The 23,908-nt window shown below is 40.9% G+C and overlaps 1 protein-coding gene across 1 annotated transcript in view; it reads right to left on the reverse strand.

Annotated features, from left to right (window-relative positions):
• Positions 1-4,811: 4,811 nt before the first annotated feature.
• ANKRD33B (ankyrin repeat domain 33B) overlaps positions 4,812-23,908 on the reverse strand; it is a gene marked incomplete at both ends in the record, with an annotated part of 38,593 nt that continues 19,496 nt past the window's right edge. Inside the window, 3 exons of the mRNA XM_080611063.1 lie at positions 4,812-5,662; positions 11,845-11,985; positions 17,090-17,219. Coding sequence (XP_080467189.1) covers positions 4,812-5,662; positions 11,845-11,985; positions 17,090-17,219 — 1,122 coding nt within the window. The remainder of the gene's footprint in view (positions 5,663-11,844; positions 11,986-17,089; positions 17,220-23,908) is intronic.

Genomic DNA, 23,908 nt, shown 5'->3' on the forward strand with positions numbered 1-23,908 from the left:
GTCCACTCTTCCAGGGCTTATCACTTCCCACCGTTTTTGTTCTATCTGATGTTAGCTTAGCAGTTGTCAGTGGCTTGGAATTCAAAGGTTTAGTTGCAAAATTTACTATATGGAGATTCTAATGAACTGTCAGTCCAGTTTCCGCTTGCCTTGAGAAGAGGGTGGGTGGACATCTCAGCTGCTCTCTCTGCTGAATACACTCTCTGGGTGTGTAATTATCTAAGTTATGAAGAAGCTCTTTAAATGAACAAAATGTCCATATGGGTTTGTAATTCTACCTGGGATAATTTAAAAGGAAGAAAAAGTGAGGATAATTCCCATTTCTGCCCTACTTTATGGCTGAAGTCGCTGAGCAGCTTTCTTGCTGATGCTTGCTGTATCTTTCTGAAGAGGGCTCGAAGGAGGAGAGAAGGGCTGTAGTTTTCCTGACCATCTGCAAACCTGTCCAAGCCCCTTTCCTTGGGGTTCAGAAGAGATACAAATACCTGTAAAGGGTGTTACCTGTGTGTGTTACACAGCTGGATGTTTCCTGGAGCTGCCTAACTTGTGCCGTGGAGCTCTTCCTCACTGCTTTGGGCACAGCCTGGAGCACTGTTTGAGCCACCTGGCAGATGGATGGCTCTGAGTGACATGGGTCTGCCCCTTCCCTTCCCTGCTCCCGTGCACTGGCTCCAGCAATTTTGTCTAGCTCATTAAATTGGCAGAATACTAATCCATAACATGCCAGGTTTTCTGGGGGCACACAGGAATGCATGGGCAGGAGAGAGGGACATGGCTTTCCTTTCCAGCTTGTGGACTACCTGCCACCTCTGGATATCTAACCAAACTGTGGAGTGTTTGAGGCACAATGAGCAGACCCAGCAAAACCAGGCTGCATTGTATGGATTACAGAAAAAAAGAGAAGGCCTCAGCAGCTCAGACCACCTGTAAATCGGCATATCCTGGATATTGGGTCCTAATTTCAGTCATACTTTTGGGTGTTTCCTGCAGAAATGTAGATGTTTAAGAAAGAAATACCCTCAAAGAATGTTACATTTTTCTATCCAAGGTGGTTTTTTACCAGCTGCTCTGGTATCTGTCCCGTGACAGATTAGCATAAGCATTCAGAACTATTAAGAAAAAGGAATTCAGTGAAGAGGCTGAGAGGATTTTTGTCAAGGCTTAAGGAACAGTTTTCACTGGCATAAAAAACCCCAAATGAATAACACATAGTGGCACAAAGATCCAATTATGTGTAATTCTGTGTTCCTGCCTGAAAAACCTTCTGCAGGGTTAGTGATCTCTTCCTTGTGACACCGTTGGTCTCCAGAGACAAGAGCACAATATGATTTTGAAGAACATTGGGAAGTGCTTGGCATTTTACTTTCCACCATCACTGTATTAAATTGCTTTTGCTTACTGTAGAAGTCAGACAGCTCATTGGGCTGTGTGCTCCCTAGCGACTGAGCATTAGATGGTGAGAACCTGGCTGTCGAGCCAAAGCTTACCGTGTACAGAGACAAGCAATGGCCATAAAGGCAAATACATCCGTGCTCCAGCTTCACTCACAGCACTCAGGAGCGTTGCTCTCACTAACATGCCAGACTGGCATTGAAGGCACTTAAAAAACCTTTCTCCACCCTAGGAATCAGTATCCCCTTCCCCTCTGTGGGAGCATCCTCTTACAGCAGCATCTCTGCCTTCCTTGAGGGGCTCCAGCTCCCAGGAGGTGCTGCCAAGGGTTTGCATACTATTTTTAGGAGGTAAACCTAGCTGCCTGAGTGACCAGGAGCAATGTGAAGTACAGCAGGTATTCCTTGGCATTTCGTAGTTACGGGTCTCTTGAAAAACACCAACAGCAAAACACAAACTACTCTATTTGTGCTGGAATCCATCAGAAATTGAATCCACCTCGATGGCAGCAGCTCAAGGAGGGCAAATGGCTGGAGGAGAGCCAGGCGTGCAGCTTCCCCAACTATGGTCCGTTTGCCACAGGTTTCTAGAAGCATGCTTTGTGGGAGCTTTGCCCAACCTTCAGATCCTTCAGACAGACAATAAGAAGAGCAAGAGAGAGGCGCAGCACTTTGGGTGAGGATGGTAATGAAGAAGAGTAAGATGGCTGGGGGTTGCAGTGGTGCAGCAGGGGATGAAGGCAATGAGGAGAGACCTATGCCTGCACTTTCCAACCTAGCTAGTGCAAAGCTTTATACAGATGCACAGAATGGAGCCATGCTGTCTGTGAGGATGCCAGGGGACTGCCTGTTTGCAGCAGAGTAATGTGGCTGCTTGTCATCAAGGCAATGGCTTCTGTCTTGACCAAGGTGGCCATCAAAGGCTGATGTTGGGGCAAATGTAGAGGTTTCCTTTTACTCCTAGGGAAAAATTCACAAGGAGTGGAGGTTAACCCACAATAGCTACTTACAGGGAAACCAGACTACTTTCAGATGATACTGATTAGTCCATTGGTGAAAGTGGATGGGCTTTTCGATCTACTGAAAAGTGAAAGACAGCATGTTCAAACCACCCTGAAGAATAAAATCGCCAAATAAGTTTTACAGTTTGTGCTTCTTTTAATGGAAATATCACATATTTATACACATATACACAGTAAAATACAAAGGGTTAGAAAACTGGCTTAGTTTTCAGACCCTAATTCTAACATACTGTATGTTAATCCCTGAGAGCACCTGTCAATTGTATGTCTCCTGCAAGTGATACTGAGAGTGCAAATTCAAATGTTCACCTGCAGCACAGGTTGCTTTTCAGATACTGAATCTGAATGCTAAATCTTCTGTATGCTGGGTACAGATTTGAAATCCATTGTGAATCTATCGCAGTATCTTTGCCACAGACAGCTAAAGATTGTCTCCCTGCTCTCCAAAGATGTAAGTTTAGCTTATATTCTGGTTACCAAATCCATAACAAAATTGGCGTCTACAAATTGTGCTGATGCACTTGCAGACTAAAATCCTTTTTATATTCACAGGACTGGGGAGGTTGATTAGCAGGGTTCATATTCCTCCAGCTCTGACCTTGGAGGCTCCCTGGCAATGCAGTCCAGCCAGCACAGCTACTCCAGCAAAAAGTAAAAGTACAGGTTGTGCGGAAACCCCTTGTTTCACATGTCTGCCATAACTTCTGTCAAGCCCTGACCCTGCAGATGGTAGCTGGCAATATCAATCTCGGTACTAGTTTTCAGTCAACTGAATTTATTTCTCCCATGACATGCACAGTTTCATTACAGCTTCAGTGAGACCACAGCCAGCCTTTGTACTGTGGGAGTAAAGGATGGGAAAGTTTTTCCACTCTTTAATTGAATGGAGAAGCTGGTGACAGCGGCAGCTGTGGTCTGCCAGAGCTCCAGCAGAGCAATGCTGTCAGGAGGACACACTGCAGCACATCTCATTTCAAATGGGAGCAAAGCCTGAGAAAGTGCTGTATGACTTGCTGTTTGCAGGTGACCTCTGCTTTCACAAATGTGGTCTTTTTTTCAGCAAGCAGCAGGTTTGCAGCCCTCCCTTAGCAGAATTTGCCAGCGTTTGCCATGTCATTCAGACTGACTGCTGGTAAAGGCAAATGGAGCCTTAATGTGGACCAAAAGAGTGTGCAGCAACCTGTGAGAACTGCCACCTTGAGTCACACTCATATACTAGAGACAGTTTTCTCCCTTTGTTGAGAGAGAGGGGTGAGGTATTGCCCTCCTCGGGCACCCAGAAGCACGCTACCAAAGCTCACAACGACATCTGGCCATAGTTTCCAAACACTTAGTGGCCAAGTTGCTGCATCTCTGACTGCATGTTAGTAGCATGTGTATGGAATTTATACCTGGGAAAATTGCTTGAACTGCTAAAAGCTGCATAATTTTCCTGTCCTGGCTATAATCAGGAAAGGCTCACAATAAACCTGGTGTGTTTTTTTAACAGGAACTTAAATATCAACCTAAAAATCCCCACCTGTGTCTCCCCATCTCCCTTTGTTTCACAGTTAAACACAATGACAAAAAATTCCCTGAGACTAAAGAGGAGACAACAAATGGCAGATGCAGGGAAAATTAATGGTAGTGGCAAATCTCAGGTGATGGGGGCATTAGCTGAGCTTCTCTGTTGCTCCAAAGAAATCATTCTTGCCCCTGATTTATACCTGCAGAGGATGTGAATTCCTCAGCTACAGAAATATTTCATATGCGGCCCTTTTTATGTTCAGCTGAACAAAAAACAGCATTGAGAACTGCATCCATACAGACTGTATAGAGCTGTAAAGTTTAATACCTATCCTGTCTTAAACTTTGATTACTGGGATTAAAGTAAAGTGCTTAGTATATCCAGAATGATTGTAGACCGGGATTTTCACTGCCCACCAACACTGTGGTATATTTTAAACTTTTCATTATTACTGTAAAACCTTGAAATACATCTACCTAAGGAAGGAGAGGGAGGAATGCCTAGTGTCAAGAATACAACTTCTTAATTTTGCCCTTTACAAAATTAACAAACACAAAACATGATCCTTTCACACACGTTGTTTTTCAAGCCATTTCTCAGTCATTCACCTGGAACCGGGGAAAAAAGGAAACTGCAAAAGGACTGCACCGCTTAAAACTTCCTATCAACAGCAGACAGGCAAACTTAGTAAGTCTTCCACCTCAAAATACCTTCCTGCTCCACCATCAGACACACTGCAGCATAACCCCTGCCCTGTTTCTGCACCTTAAAGGCCATTATTCTGTATTCCATCTCCATGAGCAACGGGCATGCACAAAGGCATTCAGTCTGTTATCTTGCTCAGATAACAAGACTAATGGCTCAAAAACCTTCTAAGCAGCTGCCTTTAAATCAGGTCCTGCATCTGGCAGGAGACACCTGCTTCAGCTTTTGAGCCTCTGCTGCTTTTTTCTTTTCCTGTTCCTCTGCCTTCTTCCGCTCCTCTTTTAGCTCCTTGTACCTCCACTTGGGAATCTGCAGATAGGGGTCATCCTTTGCACTGCTCCTCCTTCTCGCCTTTTCTGGCTGGAAGGTGGGTGGAGGAGCCTTGCTGATTCGGACTTTGGGGATTACAAATCCTGGCCTGACGCTGCTGCGTCTGAGCAGGTGGAGTGGCAAGAGACTTGCTTTCCTAGTGGCTATGGTGTTCACTTGGGATACTGCAAGGCTGATGGGCTGCAGGCTGGCTCGCCTGTCCTTCTTCTTGGGGATCAGCGTGACTTTGGAGTTCTGAAATAGCTTCTCGTAGCTGCTAATGTGATCTTTATCCTGAGATCGGATCTCCTCGGCTCTCTGCTGCCTAAGGATTTCTTGCACAGCCAGTCTGCGTTTCCCCACAGAAGGTGGGCTGCTTGGGCACACAGTCCGGCAGGACAGGGCAATGAAAGGACTGTGCAAACTTGTTGTTACCTTCACCATATGGTCAAGGACCCCGTCTGCTTCTGGGCCGTAGAAAGACCGGAATGAGATAGCTGCCCTCATGCACTCAGAAAACCTCTGCAAACAGCTTTTTGGCTCTGCAGCCTTGGCGAGAAGTTCCTTCATCTTTGGCCATTCTGGTTTATATTGATCACAAAGCTGTTCTGGGCATGGCCTGTCCATCAGCTTTTGCATGATGAAGGCAGATTCTGATCTTCCTGTGTAACAAGCCCATTCCCATGAAGTCAGTCCACGGCTTGGGTCAGTCGCATGAACATTTGCCCCTCAAAAAAAAGAAAACCAGTTAGTGTTAAATTAATGAAACTGCCAGCACTTTTGTTGCTGTGATCAGAGTGGAATCAGGGAGATCCTTACAAGAAAATATCACATATGAAACTCGATAATATTTGTGTCAAATGGACATGCCATAAGGAGATACCAGGTTCCTAACTTTCCGAACTCCTGATCTGTTAGAAAAATAAAAAATAAGGAAATAGAAGAAATTAAGGCTATATATATGAAATACTCTTAATGCAAAGAATGACACAAAGAATTGAAACTGCATTGAATGTTGCCTGCCATTTTAAAATCCATTCACTTGAGCTTGCATGAAAAGAGTGAAGAATACAGAAACAATTCAGTACACAGAAATCCTTGCCATAAAGAATAATGGTCTTTGCATTAGTTGACGTTACTTGGAAGAGAGATTCTAAGCTAATGATGACAAGATACATGGAAATATCTAATCAGTGCTTACTAGGGGAAAAAAATAACAAATAAAACAAAGGAATTTCTAGAAAAGCATTAAAAATAGAGAAAAAAAAGAGAAAAAAGGGACTTGGGGGGTGGGGGGGTTGGCGGTGGTAGAGAAAACACCAGGTGTACAATTCTGGTTCTTTTGTGTCTGAGAGGACACTAGAATTAGGGAAACTTGAGAGGATGGTGACATGGGTAATCAAATACAAGGAAAGTTTCCATACATGTCAAAGAGTGGATAATGGGCGAGATTCCTAAGCCTCTGCGAAAATACCTAAAAAGAGGATGCTAGAGTCACAGAGCAAGAGTAAATGTGGATGGGGACATCGTAAGCAAAAGACCTGATGTCAGTTTAAGTGTAATTTAAGTGAAATTTTCTGAAAGGACCACTCAAAGAGAAAGCACAAGGGCACTGCAGGGAATCAAGCATGGGACGCAGACTGGGAAGCAGAGAGGAGGCAAAGAAGAGGAAGATAGAGGAAGAAAAGTTAATCAAATCAAAGTTTTATTAGCTGTGGACTGAAGAAAGGAGTGCGAGATCTCAAAGGCAGCAGGGTTTGATAACGTTCCTGGCTACAGAAGACAGACAAACCAGTGAGGGGAGGAACAAAGACTTAAAAAGACATGCCTTCCTGCTGCACTAGCCTGCTTTGAACCATCCTACCCAAATTTACTGCCTCTTAATCTCTCCAATCTCAGGCTGTCTTCTTGTCCTGTCCTTTCTTAATACTTGATCGGGTCTTCACTTCTTCCCATTAGAGCTGACTGGGAACATGGTAGATTACGTGGAAGTTCTTTCCATGTCATACACATAACAGGCAAGGATTTACCACAGGGACAACAGTAAATAAAGGAATTGTCTCCAAATATAAATTTTAATGAAGAGTATGTTCTTCTTGTAAACAAGCAAGAGGTATAGTCAGCTGCTAACCTTTACCTTTGAGAAAGAGACCTGCCAGCTCTGATATGGTGCATATGTGAGACCTTGGATTTGAGACGTGCAAAAGAGCTGTGTGGGAAAGTGCCCACTGAGCACTCCTCACCTTTACTTGAGGGCTGCACTGAAGCTCACACACTTAGCTCTGATCCTTGCTTGAGCAGTGTTATAGCTATGCCTGTGCCTGGTCATGTGCCTTGGTGATTTGGAGCCTGACTCACAGACTTAATTTCTTGTTTTGACTTCAGACGTACCTTAACTCTATGGCCTTACCTGTCAGTCACTGCAGTACAGGCTGATCCTGGCTATTGTCACCAGCCCTGCTCCGTTTCTTTAAGGAACACCTTTGTTGATGAGGCTAGTGCCTCTGTGTGCCTTGCTGTTACCCTTGGCTTACCTCCATTTGAAGACAAGCCCTATCCTGCTGCTCCCTGGCAGATGTGTCCCTAGGTGTTTCAGAAACTGTATCTCAGGAAACAGTACTACAGAGTATTGAAATCCCGATCTTTCAATTTGTACCTTATACCACAAAACCACTTCTAAGGCATGATGTACTACTGTGGTATTGATTCTCTGTACAGATCAGGAAACATTTCTGAATAACCTTGTCATTCAGCAGATTGCCTCATCTGGAGGAGACATAAATAGTCATGTCCCTTTTAAAATGTGATAGCAGTCTTACTGAACTATCATTTCCCTGTAAGTATATCCTACAGGTTTTCTTTTAGAAAAACTGCATTTTGCCAGTTGCCTTGATTTTCCTATGAAAGTTGCATTAAGATTATTTTCAGCACAACTAGTTTGAATACAGATGCCCCTTTGGGATACCGATATCCTATTTGATTGAAAAGGTTTAATGTTCCTCTTGACGCAAAACTGACATCCGGAGTTCAAAGATAGGGAGTGAAAGAGCTCAAGCATCTGTTACTGACTTGTTTTATATGCAGTATTTAAAGACCAATCTCCAGATCCACAGCCACTCTGATGACTTTACTAAAGCAGCACTGAGTTTACACTGGAGATTACAACAGGGCTTGACACATGAATTGCAACCAGCATTTCTGTACTCCTGCTCGGGCTGGCTCGCTTGCTGAATGCTGGCATCAGCGCAGTCCTGGCAGTGCAGCAGCCTGTGACAAACTGCCAGTGAGTGATTGAGTTCCCCCCTCACTCGCTGTGCACTCAGGAATAGCACATTCAGATGTTCCAAAGACTCACTTTGAAAGAACAACATTATGTCCAAGTGTCTCAGAGGACTTTAATCTTGTAATGATTGACCTTGGCCACCCTCCAGGAACTCTAATTCCAGAAAGAGCAGTCACTTTGACAATCCAGCCCCAATCATCTGCCACACGTTGCCCTTACCTCTTGCCCGTCTGGCTGTGTTAAGTTCGTGCTTAGGTGGCTATAGAATCATAGAATAGTTAGGGTTGGAAAGGACCTTAAGATCTTCTCATTCCAACCCACCTGCCATGGGCAGGGACACCTCACACTAAACCATGACACCCAAGGCCTCATCCAACCTGGCCTTGAACACTGCCAAGGATGGAGCATTCACAACCTCCCTGGGCAACCCATTCCAGTGCCTCACCACCCCAACAGTAAAGAATTTCTTCCTTATAGCCAATCTAAACTTCCCCTGTTTAAGTTTGAACCCGTTACCCCTTGTCCTGTCACTACAGTCCCTGATGAATAGTCCATCCCCAGCATCCTTGTAGGCCCCCTTCAGATACTGGAAGGCTGCTATGAGGTCTCCACGCAGCCTTCTCTTCTCCAGGCTCAACAGCCCCAACTTTCTCAGCCTATCTTCATATGGAAGGTGCTCCAGTCCCCTGATCATCCTCGTGGCCCTCCTCTGGACTTGTTCCAACAGTTCCATGTCCTTTTTATGTTGAGGACACCAGAACTGCACACAATACTCCAAGTGAGGTCTCACGAGAGCAGAGTAGAGGGGCAGGATCACCTCCTTCGACCTGCTGGTCACGCTCCTTTTGATGCAGCCCAGGATACGGTTGGCTTTCTGGGCTGTGAGCGCACACTGAAGCCGGCTCATGTTCATTTTCTCATCGACCAACACCCCCAAGTCCTTCTCTGCAGGGCTGCTCTGAATCTCTTCTTTGTCCAACCTGTAGCTGTGCCTGGGATCGCTCTGACCCAGGTGTAGGACCTTGCACTCGGCATGGTTAAACTTCATCAGGTTGGCATCAGCCCACCTCACAAGCGTGTCAAGGTCCCTCTGGATGGCATTCCTTCCCTCCGGCGTATCAACCGAACCACACAGCTTGGTGTCATCGGCAAACTTGCTGAGGGCGCACTCAATCCCACTGTCCATGTCACCAACAAAGATGTTGAACAAGACCGGTCCCGAAGGTGAGTTACTTTCCTCCTGCATTGCCATAAGTAGAGGCCTGTCGAGAGAGGTCTTATCCAAGTCCCTAAACAAATACTGGGTTTAAAAACCTCCTGGCTGTAACTCATTTTCTGTGCAAGTAGACCCACAGCTGATTATGGGTGTTTTCCTCCTATTATTTCCATGCACGTTTTAACATGGAATTTTGCTGGTTTCCTTGTGAAATTGATTTTTTTGTCACCAAGTCTTTAATAACAATTTCTTTCATCTTCTTCACCAAACTAGCACTTTATCAGCCGCCACTCAGTATCTCTTAAGTCCTGAGCACTTCTAAATCCATTCTGGATGAGCAGCTCCTTCCCTGCCTACATTTCACCAGAGTGTACAATGCTAAAATATGATCAGATATTAAAATGGGTGCCAGAAATTTACCACACTTCCTGTGTGGCCTCTATTTTGATATAAAAATGTGAGGATCTGCAAAATACTCACTGAAACATGTATATGAACTGCAATTTTAAAACAGTGTATATTAACGGTACACCTCTTTAACCAATGCATGATCTTTGGTATCCTTACTATCTCTCATGCACTAACAGGCCAATACATCTTTCTGCAGGTAAACTTATACCTAGATATGCAGGCTAACAAAGCCATTTTCTGTCTGGCTAAAGTTTTGTTCTCTCTAATATTCTGGTTTTTTATGAATCATGAAAACAAGAAGGTGGCTATTTGATGCCAGAGGCAGAAAACACATAGCAAACTTTGATACCAATACTTTTTGTACAAGAAGTAGAATAACAAGGACTAAGTTACCTACAAAGATGGAAAGGTTGTGAAATAGGTTCTAGTGATGAAAGCAGAAAGAAGCAGCTTCCATCAGATCTCCAGTGATAATAACAGAAAGCCATGACACTGTAAGGTCAGTTTGACAGCTCATAAGGCTTTGGGATTGAAGTTTCATTTTCAGTGATAATTTATAATGGGCACTGGAAAATTTGGAACTAGCATCTGCATGAAGTATGTGTTAGTCCGGAAAGTGCATCTGTGTCTAGCAGTACTCTAGCTCTGACAGTCGTCTTACAATTTTGTGTCATAAAAAATTAATTCCAAAATGGAATTCCATTCCAAAGCCTTGATTTCAGTATAAGAGGCTACAGAACCTTGCAGAAAATAATATACTGCTTATCACATCATCCAAACTTTTCCTGGGTCATATCAACATCTAGAAACTGGATGTTATGAAAATGAATGATAGTAATATTGCTATGCTTGATAAATGACTGTAACTTAAAATATTCATGTTATGATCAGGTTAGACTTCTATGACAACAAAATCACTGAAATGAAACACTTATTCAAGATCTCTCAATGAAATGGACCTGTAGGATTTGCAGTCTAAACAGTAACAATATTCACATTCATTTCTATAACATTTTATTTGTGTCATATATCTGCAACTGAATTACAAGAATGTATACTAATATATGCTAGTTATTTAATTATTAGCTAGTAACGTATACACCAATTATTCAATGTAATAAAACCATACAACATTGTGTCTAAAAGGTGCTGTATGCTGGGACTGCTCCTGTAGAGGCTCTTGCCCCAGTGCCTCTTGCCTTTCCAAGATCCCTTCCCCTCACAAGTGCATACAGCTGGAAATTAAACTGCAGTCAAGAGCCCACAGCAAGAAACATATTTCCTGTTCTCAGTTGAGAAGAGAGGCAGGTGGGCAGAGATGGATCTGCTCACTCCCTGTGCCACGACTCCCTCCATCCAGCTGATACAGACCTGCTGGTGCTCTATTGCCCATAAAGCTGAGACCAAACTCAGATTTGTAGAGGGGTTAGAAAGAGGGGTTGTTCCCTATGTTGCCAAATTTCCCACCAACGTCCCTTATGGGATGTGACCCCTACACCCAACTCTACTGATGGGAGCCAGAGCCCCCAGAGCTCTCCATTCCCTGACCCAGGACCTGCCATGGCTGGGCGGAGACGCGGAGGTCTGGCTGTGGTCCCACCACCATCACACACTCTTGCACTATCACACCCAGAGAACTGGCAGCAAGAGATCTCTGTGTCCTTCTCAGCTGTGTCATGAACTTCATTAACTCCTTGTCTACAAATCTTGATGATGACGCTCCTCAAACCCTGCTGGGGACAATGAATCTCCCCCTGAGAGCACCTGGAGAGCTCCTGGATGGGCTTTCATAGGCAAACTGAGTGCTCTTGCAACATGCAGCACATGGCTTCATCACCTTCTCTATGACTTATTTATGTTGCACACATTTCCAGGGAAGGCTGCACTGTATCTCTCAGAGTAAATACCCCAACAGACAATTTTCTTCTTGGTGTTTGCATGTGACTGTCTAGCATTTACAGTTAGATGATGATGAAGAAGCAACAATGCACTTTGCATACCTGCCAACATCAAGGCTTTCACACATTCAGTTCGGCCCTGCATTGCAGACTTCATCAGTGCTGTGAATCCAAACACATTCCTCTTCTCAATATCAAGCCCAGGAAAATAGTTCAACAAATAATTTGTAATGGTTATGTGCCCTTAAAGAAAAGAAAAAGCAGAGATAATGTGTCACAGAATTAAAGTTCTGTCTCAGGGTTAAACCAAAAATTACTCCTGCAGGTTTGATAACTGAAAGAATGAAGATAATTAATAAGATACAGAAATCCCACATTTTTATTTTTCTGGCAGTGTGAAGCCACTTGTCTATTCTCCAACAACAATAAAATGGGGCTGATGTTCAGGTTTGGTACTAATAAATTCTATTTCTAAAAGCAACACTTGTGCCATTCATGTGCCTTGTATGACGGAGTAACTGGTGTCAAAGCGTGTACTGAGTAGTTGAAGACATTTCTGGCTAAATGGTTGGAAGACCAATTAAAACATCAAATCTTTATAATTGGACTATCAGAACAAGAAGAATATCTAGTGCCATGATGACTTATTCAAACCAGTTTTCTCTTCACTTGTCATTCATTTTATGATGCTTTGATGCTTTATGAAATAATGCAGTCTGTCAGGCAGCTGCAACAATCACAATTTAATTACCAGGAGCTGTAAAAATATTCTCTCATCTCACTCTGCAGTCCAGCTGAATATCCTGTAATGCATGTCATTCAGATTCATATAGAAGTGTTACTGATGCAGATTATAATTCATATAGGACAATTTTAAGTCTATGGTGTCACATCTGGTGCAGACTTCCTCAGCAGTCACTTTGTACCAACACAGTCCTGTATTCACTTTGGAAAGCAAGTTAAGAAAATCTTTACCAAATAATTTAAGATGTTTTCCTTTATCTCCTGGGATTTCCTGGCCTTGGCTACCTTGCTGCATAATAACTGGAAACTGTCCTGAAACCTGAGCAGATGTAGTGATAGCGCAGATCAGCTTAGCAACACCAGTCACAGAAAACCCATTAAGGAGTTCTCTGTACCTTGCACAGTCTGATGCAAATGGAATATAAATATAGGGCAAACTACAGCCAGCTGAACAAAGGAAAGGTGAACTGGGTGCAGGGTGGGATCAAGTGACCCGGTCCTGCTTACTCAATACAGAAGCTGTCTTTATGGCATAAGGTCAAATCCTAGCAAGGTATCAGTTACCACCAGGAGAATCTTTGTGCTTGAATTGTTTTGCAGGACATGCTCTGTTTCAGTGATGTTCAGTGTGTGTCTTCATGTAGATTTTGGAACAGCTGAAATACTGCTTTTTGATCACAGAAACTGGAGACAGGAACTGAAACACGGAGAAATAGCAAGATGAAAGATTTTTCAGCAGTTGTTATATTTCTAAAGATGTTCTTCCCTTTGCCAAAAGCATAGCTGCAGTAAAAGACGTTTTGCAAATCTGGGATGATCCTAAGAGTCAATCCTGAAAGACCTTGCTCAGCCAAACTTCCCCAGGGGGCTACAGATGGCCTCAAATGAAACAGAAAAAATACCAGCAATAAAATAATAAAGAAAATGAAGAGGTTTGTGATTCTCAGAAGTTTTGTGTCTCAGGGATTCCTGAAAACCACTTCAGTTTTAATCTGCAGGAGCTTGTGTCCTCTGGGGTTTGCTTCAAATTTCTAGTTCAAACATATCAAATTCAAAGCAGAGCTCAGAGATTGCCAAGTTTTTGTTCAAGCCCTGTCAAACACTTTTGATTTAAGGCCATAAGGTTTGCTTCAGTTCTCCTGTGTCTGGGCAAACTAGAAGCGCATATCTAAATCATAAGCCAGGTGAGGCTTCTGTGATTTAAAGTCTGCTATGAAAGCTTTATGCTGTTCTAAAACAAATTAGCCTGGCCTCAGCCAGTTTGGTGATACTGAATTTGTATCAGGTTTTTGCTGTTTGTAAGCCAGATCTATCTTCTACCAGAACTGGCATGCTAAGGTTACACTTCCTTGCCCTGTGAGCCATATTTAAAGATCAGCACAGAGGTCTGTAATAGCTTAATTGACTTAATTGCTGCCTATAATAAACAACAATATTACCTAACAATCTATGTAATACAGGCAGAAGGATAAGCTGTATAGTAAGGAAGATGCTCTGTCATATAACATCTACAATTTCAAACTGTACCTGCAAAAAGCCTGTGTTTCGTCTATGGGTGGTGAATGTTTTTTCCTGGATGGATGGAACTGAAGATACCCGGAATGTTTCATCCTTTGAATGGGTGTTTGTGTTCTCATGTCTCCCCTAATAAATAGAAACTGGGATAAATCCTGATTTTGTGTTGCTAGCTCCACAGCACTGCCTGAAACTGCCCCTGTAACATAAAACGTCTATACTTTGTGAGAAAATAAATACACGTCTCTCTAAACACCAGTGCATGCCAGTTACCAGACACTGCTGCTTATGTAGCTATGTCCTCAGCAGCAGCAGAACCGAGAGGAAAATGAAATAATGTAATTTTCCTTCCTTTTCCATTTTTTTGAAACCACTCTCTTCCCTTTCTTTTGACTTGTTATTTCAATCTCTTGTTTGCATCAATCTCCCATTTTTTTCTGCATTGTCCTTGTACTGAGATTTAATGATTTTGCTTCTGCTTTAACAGCATCACCAACCATTTCTGGGCACCACCTGCTGCAGGCTGCAATGAATTTACAGTTTTGTAAGGTAAGCACTCTTTGAGAAGGGATCCCACCTCTGTAAGAAGTATTGAGAGTGCAAGAGAACAGACCGATTCTCAAACCTAAATTTTACACACTAAGGAGAGCACTTTGTGGTTATTTTTCTACACTATTAAACTTGTCGTGAAAGCACTGCTGTTCACTTATCAGTCCAGCCTATCATTCTCTGCATGGGTCAGCCCATGCAAAAAAATGCCAGCTTTAGATACTTTCTTTGAAGGATAAAGATCTTAAATTATCAAAATCAATATCAGGACTTGAATTCACTTCTCTTCTGAGACTCTATCTGGTCTTTAAGATAATTCTATTTAACTCAAGCTAATGCTCAGATTTGAGCATCATGTCTAGGCAGTCATGAAACAGCCCAGGTTTCAGGCAGGTGTGCATTTTAATCTTCTCTAGCAAAAGTAAAGGGTCTTCCCTTTCATCTCCCTTAGTATCTGTACCTCATGTTACAGATGCAGCCTCTGAAACACAAAGAACGATCCCTCAGGACTGCAGCCTCTTTCCCATCCAGCTTCTCTTCAGGGTCTGATGTCTCACCTGGTCATAACAACAACGGCAGCACCTTCTGAAACCTTCTGATACCACTTTACAATTAACTGAAATAATGTGGATTTGCTATTAGACTTTTCATAGGAAATCCTATACTTTTGGTATAAAAAAACCCAAACACAACAAACAAATCCTCCACTAAAGGAAAGCTCACATAAGATTTGCTTTCAGTTCCTTATAATACTACTTAACATTTAACAACAATTAAGCAGCATCTATTGCACTGTAGCTCCTCTGGTTGCAATGTTCACCTCACAGTAATCTCTATCAACACTACAGCAGTATGTCGTGATAATGAGTTAAACAACTGGTGTCAACACCGTAGCTCAAGATTATCACAGGCAGGGGAAAACATCCTAGTTGTAGGAGTTTGTATTAGCTTCTGCTGACTACAGTCATTTTGAGTTGCTTTGAGGATCAATAGCAAGTACTGGCAGAGAGTGTCAAGTCAATGTCAGCTCTCTGGATTAATTCTGAGCTCATTACAATGAGTTACAAAGGTCAGGAAGGAGTCAGTGTTAAACCTTTTATAGTCCAAGTTTATATTATGGCAGATAAATAAAAGTAGGTTAGAGTTTTGGAAACTTCTCCACTTTCTTTGGAAAACTACTATACTCATGACTTTGCTATGGACTTTACAGTGGCTGCAATTCTTTCTTCCAGTATCCAAGACCTATCTGTCAGTGACTTCTTTAGTGGATTTCACTTTTTGATACAACACAAAGCAAAGTTTGGTACTACTTGGAAATGTCTAGTGGCAATATTATTAAATTAACATCAAAACCAAACTGCTCCAGTCTTAAGACATGGCTTCTAATGTCCATTGACACTGCTTGGTAGAAATTGGTTTCCTCCAGGCAGCCAGGATATGGGAGGTCATACCATGTCCCATGAACTCCCATGAACATCCCATATTCTTCAATAGTGAGAAGACATGATAAAGACCAGATATGCACTTCCTTGCAAAGTTGCCTTTGGGGAGCACGCTTGAGGAATGCAAAGGAAACCACTGATGCAGAGCCAGGCAGCCTGGGAACAGCTTTAGACTACAACATGATGGCCTACTTGGTTAAATTTTTCTTGATTTACATGCTTTAGCACTTTATTAACACTTGTAAGAGAAAACTACAGCTTCACTTAAAGGTTAAAGCACAGTGGTGCAGTTTTAACAAAAATAATTGACTGATTGCTTTTTAACTGTACACTAGTAACTCTGTGGGGACCATCTCTTACATTCATGTGCTTTATTACACTTACTCACTGAATATTACCATGCTGGGTGGGACAAAATAAAACCTGGAGATAAACTCTGCTCTCCCTGCAGTCTGCATCAGGATTAACATGTGTGTTATAAAAGCAGCATTGCAAACACTGAACCCTGGTGAGATTGTAAAATCTATGTAAACAGGGGTTTACACAGACCTATGTAAACAGGTTTACATAGGTCACTGCTATGTAAATAGGGTGGTTTTTTTGCTTTTAACTATGGAGTAGTTGAACAATGTCTTAACAGCTAAGATATTTCAGAATGATGAAACATTTTCCTACAGTCAGCAATCACTACAGACCCGCTGAGTTTGGTGCCACAAGCATGAGAAAAGAGATGCTATCAGCACTAAAACTGCATGTTATATGACCAAAATGTTGACTGGTTTCTTGCCAGAGCAAACATAGGAAAATAAGCCTAAAGGAACAAGGCAATATAGCACACACACAAGATTTTCTTTAAGTTAATGGTATCTACTAGAAATTTCTGGCTTTTTTCTGTCTTAATCCATTGGATAAATATTACTGTAGATTAATTATTTCAAAGAAAATCATGGCAGACCTACTTAGGAGTGGGCTTGTCCAGGATTATTTCACACAGACTAATTTATTTCAGGGCCTTGAAAAAATCCTAAAAATAATAGCCACAACACATACTTCTCCCAAGATCCTGCATGTAACAGAGGTGAAACAAAGAGCCTTACCTGCCTGTGCAGCTGTAATGAGAGCCGTGTTCCCTTCATTGTCTTGCCAGTTCACATCAAGGTGTGGGCATTGTGCTAAGGCTATTACAATATCCACATAACCTTGGTAACAGGCAACGATAAGACCATTCTGTAAGTAAAATGTAAGGAGAGAGTTAGGTTTATCATACTCAGAGAAGTTCACTGAGAAAACATACTAGGCTCCTTTTTAATTTTATTTTATTTTTTCAGACTGAAGAACTGAGAAGGTATCAGTATAACTAGTGGTTAGCTCCAGGCACAATGTTCAGAGCCAAAGCACCGCTTTTTATCTCTGCCCTTTGGCGAGCAACATTTGGTATTCCTCAGAAATACCTAAGAGAGTAGGTATTATACTATGTTACTTGGAAAGTAAGTGTTTATAAACGGCTTATGCTTATATGGCTGTATACTTTAAATAGAAATGAGAATAAATCAGATTTTATTATATAATAAAATGAACCCAGCAGGTAAGATGAACCGGACTTGCTCTGAATATTAATTCTCTGAAAAACAACTGCTTGTTCTCTGGAGTGGAAGTGGTAGGCAGGAGTTGTGTTCATACTACCAGTTTGGAACTTCAGGTTTCCCATTAGAACTAGACCATTTTTAATAATCATAAATATAACAAAATTGCTTTAGAGATCCTGTATAATGTGTTTTATCATGGTTGGAAGCTGTAAAACTTCCAGGAGGTGAACCTTGTAACTCTGCTTGGTACCAAGATAGTGTTTCACTCCACAGTCACAAACTGACAGCTTCACTAAAATACAGCAAAATACACTTGTCATTAATTAAATGGAAATACAATACTCAACTCTGGCAGCTCACTTGACCACTAGGATTAAAACCATTATATCTGGTCTTCAAGATCACTCAGGCAGCCCAGTGTTCATCCTCACAGGACCAATGGTTGTAGGGGAGGGCAAATCAGTGCGGATAAATCAGTGCTCCCTGCACTCCCTCTTCACTGCCAACGTCTGACACAGTTTTTCTGAGCTCAGCATCACTATCTGGCTATTGAAAATATAAAGGCAGAGACACAAAGCTCAACCTCTCTGGTAACCCTGCCTGCCTAAAACGCACACAGACATGATGCAAGTTCATAACCACGAAAGGCTAGCAAGAAGGAGAAACCACTTATGAAATCTGAATGGCCTTCCCCGAATCCTCCATCACGTTTTTTAAGCAGCTTTTGCCTAAACAGGCAGATGCCGTGCTTAGGGACATGGTTTAGTGGTGAACCTGTCAGTGTTAGTTTAACAGTTTGACTTAGTGATCTGAAAGGTCTTTTCCAACCTAAATGATTCTATGACTTTATGATTCTCCTCATTTCTTTTCCCCATGGACGCTACTGAGACAGAGACATTCATCAAATGACAGCTGCCACTCCGATTTATTGTCGTCGTAACTAGGGTTATTCTGGATAGTCATTTGGGCTTAGGTGGCAAACAGCTTCATTAAGATACAGAGGCAATTCCAGCTCTTTGAGATGCTCACAGGCTATGTAGAGTATTTCTCAATTACATCTTTCAAGAAAATTATCACTCTGATTTCTTTTATTCTCAATTCACTCTTGTCCTCAGCATGAAGCAATACCCTCCACTGTTTTATACAGAGCATCTCCATTTCCTTGTGAAGAACCTGTAATACTGCAAGTCATTTTATTGAAATTGCACAGATGATTCTGCTTAAAGTTATATATATACGTATTCACTAAAATGTATGTACTGTCCTGGTGGGGTTGTTCAGATTAATCCAAGATTTGCCACAATGTAATCATTCTTGGCTTAGGAAAAAAAAAAAGTGCCAGTGTCCACTTGGTAGGGACTTGAGCATTATTTTAGTTCTTTAATAATTTAATTTTTCACAATATACATCTTTATAACTCCAAAAACTCTACAGATTTAAAACATCACCCAGTGATTCAGTAAAATTCAGTTCCTAAAGAAGTGACAGCAGAAAACTAAGTATACAATAGTTTGGAGACCTAAAATTCTTGACAACAAGAAGGGGGATCTTATTGGTTACTGGAAAAAAAATGGCATTTCTGAAGAGAGTCCTACTTTCAAAAAGCTGAAAGAATAACTTAAAGCAGTTACCATCTCTAACAGAAAAAAACTGCTTCACACAGTATCTGAAGGATGTTTTCACAGGATATTTTTATGTTCTAAAAATATTTATCAGATGCTTAATAAAAAAAAATAGTTCAATTTTTGGTCTCTCTAAAAGAAAACCAAACTGAAAACCAGTAAACTCAGCAATAGCAAAAAATAAATATTAGCTCTTTTTTGTGAGAGTCTTTTGCATTGCAGTATTTAGGGACTTTTGTCCTACTTTCAGTGGGCACCTCCACCAGACAGGATCTGACATATTTACACACGCTTGCATTCTGATCACAGCAAACATGAGACACAACTTATCTCAAAATCAATCAACCTCCTTCACCATTCTGAGTTTCCAAACCAGAAGGATTACTTTGGTATCAACATTTTCTGAAGTTTATTTTCCAAAGATGCTATCAAACACTGCTTGCTTAAAGATAAGGAAAGGCAATGTAGAGTAGGAGCTTTCTGAGGGATTACATGGTGCAGTAGCATGGAAAATCATTTCTGAAAGACTGTTGTATGAATCTGAAGTGGGTCAGATAAGAGTGTAAGAACCTGATGTTTGACAGAGCGTGCCCAGCACTGTCTGGTTGAGAAGCAAAACAAGCAATTGCATGAGGAGATAAAAACAAGTCACTTTAATGTCCAGGGCTGTGAAGCTGATGTAAGTGCTCTCTGATTATGTGTTTCATAGGGAGATAGGTGAGACAGACAGCTTGATGAAGGACTGCTTTCCTTTGCATAACTCTTCCAAATGTGTCAGATATTGAAATGAGGTGCAGGAGGCTAGAGTTTTAGAAGGAAAGTTGCAATAAACCCCTAGATTTGACAATTATTTCCCAAATTCTGGTTCAATGATATCACGATAATTTGTGATTTCATGTTGCTTTTTTTCCCCTTTCCTCCCTTTTTTTTTCCTCTTTTCACCCATTTCTGGCCTTGTCTATCCGTCTTCTGCTTGCTGCAAGTCAGGAAAAGCAGATCAGCCAAGACACATAATGAGTCGGTCACAACATGATTAGTCTGAAATCTTAAACTTCATATACCGATAAATACTATTATCCTCAGCCATAATATATTATGAACTCTTTCAATAATTTCAGTTAATAAATATAACTGATACAAAATTGTTTTCAGCAAACTGCCTTTTGAAGCAATCGGTAAAGCAGCTGCCTGTATCACATCAGTCTGCAGAAAAATACAGCTGCGCACTTAACGCTTTTCTAAAAGACAAAAATAAAGCAGCATAAATGAATTTTAGCTAGAATATTCTGAACCTGAATAATTTGGTTGTCATCAGAAAAGGGATGACATTTTATATCATTAGTGTGCTACCAAGGCATCAGTTATCCTGCCCCTCATATGAAGGATCATGGTTACTATTGTGAAGTGGCCAGTGTATGCGGAAAAAGAAAAATTTAAAGAAGTTGAATCTTAACACTATTTTGTCAATAAGAGCAATTCTCACCATATTCACTACATGTGAAAAGCTTTAGGAGAAGGAAGATGGATAACTTAAATGCATGTCATCTCCCTGAGACTTAAACCTTTGTCCTTCCACAGCATACTTTTCCCTCTCTTTCCTTTCATATGTCCTCAACCATCACCTATTTTAAATCACAATAAAACCTGAAACTGTTCCCATTAATGTATAATAATAATAAATTACTAGAAAGAATAACTATACATATATCACAGCATGCAAGCACAGCATCCTGGATTTTCAAGAACTGAGGTGTTAGCTAAACTTGCTCTCCTGATCATAGGGCACGGTTGCTGCCCATCATTCTCCCAGACCAATGAAACAGAACAGGCAATAAGAAATCTTCTTTTATCCCCTGTGCAGAAGTGACCTTAAACATGAAACTAGGTTTCCAACAGATCCTATTTAATTTTTCAGGTTTCGCATACCAACTCGGTGTGACAAACAAGAAAGTATAAGTCATCCATCACATCAACTACATTAACATTTACTGTGGATTTTTCCACATAAAGGAGAAATTCTACTCAGTCACAAGGTTTTCACAAGTAGAAGCCATAATACTGCTAGGTGTTGAAGGCTCTATCTTTCTTCTATGGAATATTTGGCATTGCACAGAGCTTCCCCATGGTTCCTCTGTACTATAACTTATTTTTATGTGACTAGCACAGTTTCGAAAGATCCCCCTTTGTTTTGAAGTGGCAGAGCAAAATTAACAATACTTTATTTAGAACATATGACAAAATAGTCATTCTGGGATAAATTACTTATTTTCCTTATATTCTAAATAAAGTATAACTAATTTTGCTAATTTCATCCCAGACTACATAAATTGACATTTTGGGCATGGAACTACCTAAAGTTAATTAGTTGTTGCAACACCTTCCGCAAGCAGTGTTTACAAACTGCAAGTTTCAAAGTGCTCTTCTCTAATCAGCCTAAAAACATTGTATTAAAATTTCCTACAAAAGCATGAGCTTGAAATTTGTATGTTTGAAACAGAATAAAATACTCTCGGGAAACTTTTGATTCCTTTTAAACTGGTATTTCTTCATCCGCCTTTGATTTCATGTAGAACTGGAACAGTGCTGCTGCTTATTAAAATAAACTCCGTTTTGCTCAGCTATGTTAGCTAGTGACATAACAATGTATCTAATGAAGTGAGGTCATGGATATCTCAGGAGGCAATTTTATAAATGAGATGTTTTGACAAAAATGCAAGGCTATTTGTACATTAGATCATTACAGGTAATAGACATCACAAGAAATACTAGAGGATCAATAATGAACTCAAGCTGAACAGGAGAGCAAATCACATACAGCATGCAATTATTTTAGCCTTTAAAAAAAATCTCTTTAGACAACTTATTTTCCACCAAAATACTGAAATGAGAACAGCTTATTATAGCTTTTCATCTATTATCCCAGTCAAAAATGGGTCTGGCAAAAGACTAAATTGACATTACTTGTTGCTTTTTGTAATCATCATGATAAACAACTGCCCAGTTTGCTTCGTTTGCATCTGTAAGTATTAATGACAATTCTGCAGGGTTAGTTTACAGTAGTGATTAAAACAGCATGTAATTGAATTAGATGGGATAACAATTGAAATTCATAATCACATGTAGGGACAATTATGAAAATTATGTCTAAGTCAAATGCATATTACACAAACAATGTAATGAGTAACAGAAATTGAAGAATAATACAACATAAAAGAATACAAAGTTGTGTTTAAACTTTTTCTTGTTGATTTACTAAAACAATAGTGCATATATTTAATATTTTGTGCTATGTATAGCTCACTATCATAACAGAATTACATATGACTATCACTTACTATAACATAATTCACATACAAAGAAAAAAATCAGGTCAAGTATTTCAAAATAGATCTCTCAAAATTATTTGAGGGAAATTTTGATCTTCACTCTGCAATGCTGTGAAACTTGGGTCAACAGAGATTCTAAATGTACGCTGCATGTAAAAAGAGCAAAATTTAACACCGAGCATCACTATCCTCCATATGCTAAGTTGTGTATAATACCTGAAACCTTTCAGTCTGCATAAAGCAATCTGAGAAACTTTCATAAATGGCTAGAGCTTGTAGCTTGTATCATAATTGGTTTAGCCGATTAGATCAACCATGACTGAGATGAGGTAATTATTCAGGTCATCAGTCCCATGAGAAGTGGTGTTTATGTGCTACAGAAATCCATCAAGCACATAAGCTTTAATATTATCTGCACAAAATAATTTAGGCTGACCTTTTAGAGAAAGGGCTGCAAGAGCTTAGTCACATGCAAATTTACACTGGGAAAGCAACTAAAAAAACCCAGGAATTTAAATGAATTTTGTCTGACTGTTGCTTGGACAAAACCTCACATTCTTGGAGAGTGGCAAGGGGGGAGATCCTGGTCTTGCCAGGGAAAGTGATGAGTGCAAAGGAGTATGCAAGCAGGGACAGAGCAGCAGCATGCAAATCTGTCTCCTCTGCAGAGGAACACAGTAGCCTAAAGCACAGTCTCGTATCCAAAAGCAAGCTTAAGGGGCACTGCCACTTCCAGTCCTGAATACTGAAGGCATAAAATCACCACCTTCCTTTCACAGCATCACGAGTGCTCACAGATTCATTTCCCAGTGTGAAGTGCACTCTGCTAGCTAAAAGCACAGGCCAGTCCATGGACAGGCAGAAGATAAACCACCATTTTTCCCCTTCATTTTGTGGAATATGTTCAATTTCACTTATTTTGTAACCCCCTCTTATATCAGTCAGGCCACATGTCTTTAAGTAAAGGTATAGCTTAGTATATGTATCATCTCTGCAGAAGTCCTTACTTAATCTGTTCTAATCCAAATCTCTCTGATCACCTCTAAAAATAGTCCCAGGAAAGTTCATTTTACTATGCCTGCAAAAGCTTGCATTACACAACAAAGAAAACCAGTGCCACTTGTGTAATAAATCAGACAACAAGAAAAGGTAATAAAATTTGTGTAACTTTCCTTATTCACTAACATGAATCGTTAGTGGTATAAGCAGCTGACAGAAACCTCAGGAGGCTACTGCCAGGGGCCATAAGGGACACACAAGGCAAATAAACACCTGCCATGTAGTCAGAGATATTCTAGTAAGTGGGATATAAGGGGGGATATAAGGGAAACAATTTTTTTATTATATGGCAATACTGAGCGACTCTTATGACAGATTAACCC

Source organism: Psittacula echo, assembly GCF_963264785.1.
Source record: "Psittacula echo genome assembly, chromosome: 2".
Lineage (NCBI taxonomy): Eukaryota > Metazoa > Chordata > Aves > Psittaciformes > Psittacidae > Psittacula > Psittacula echo.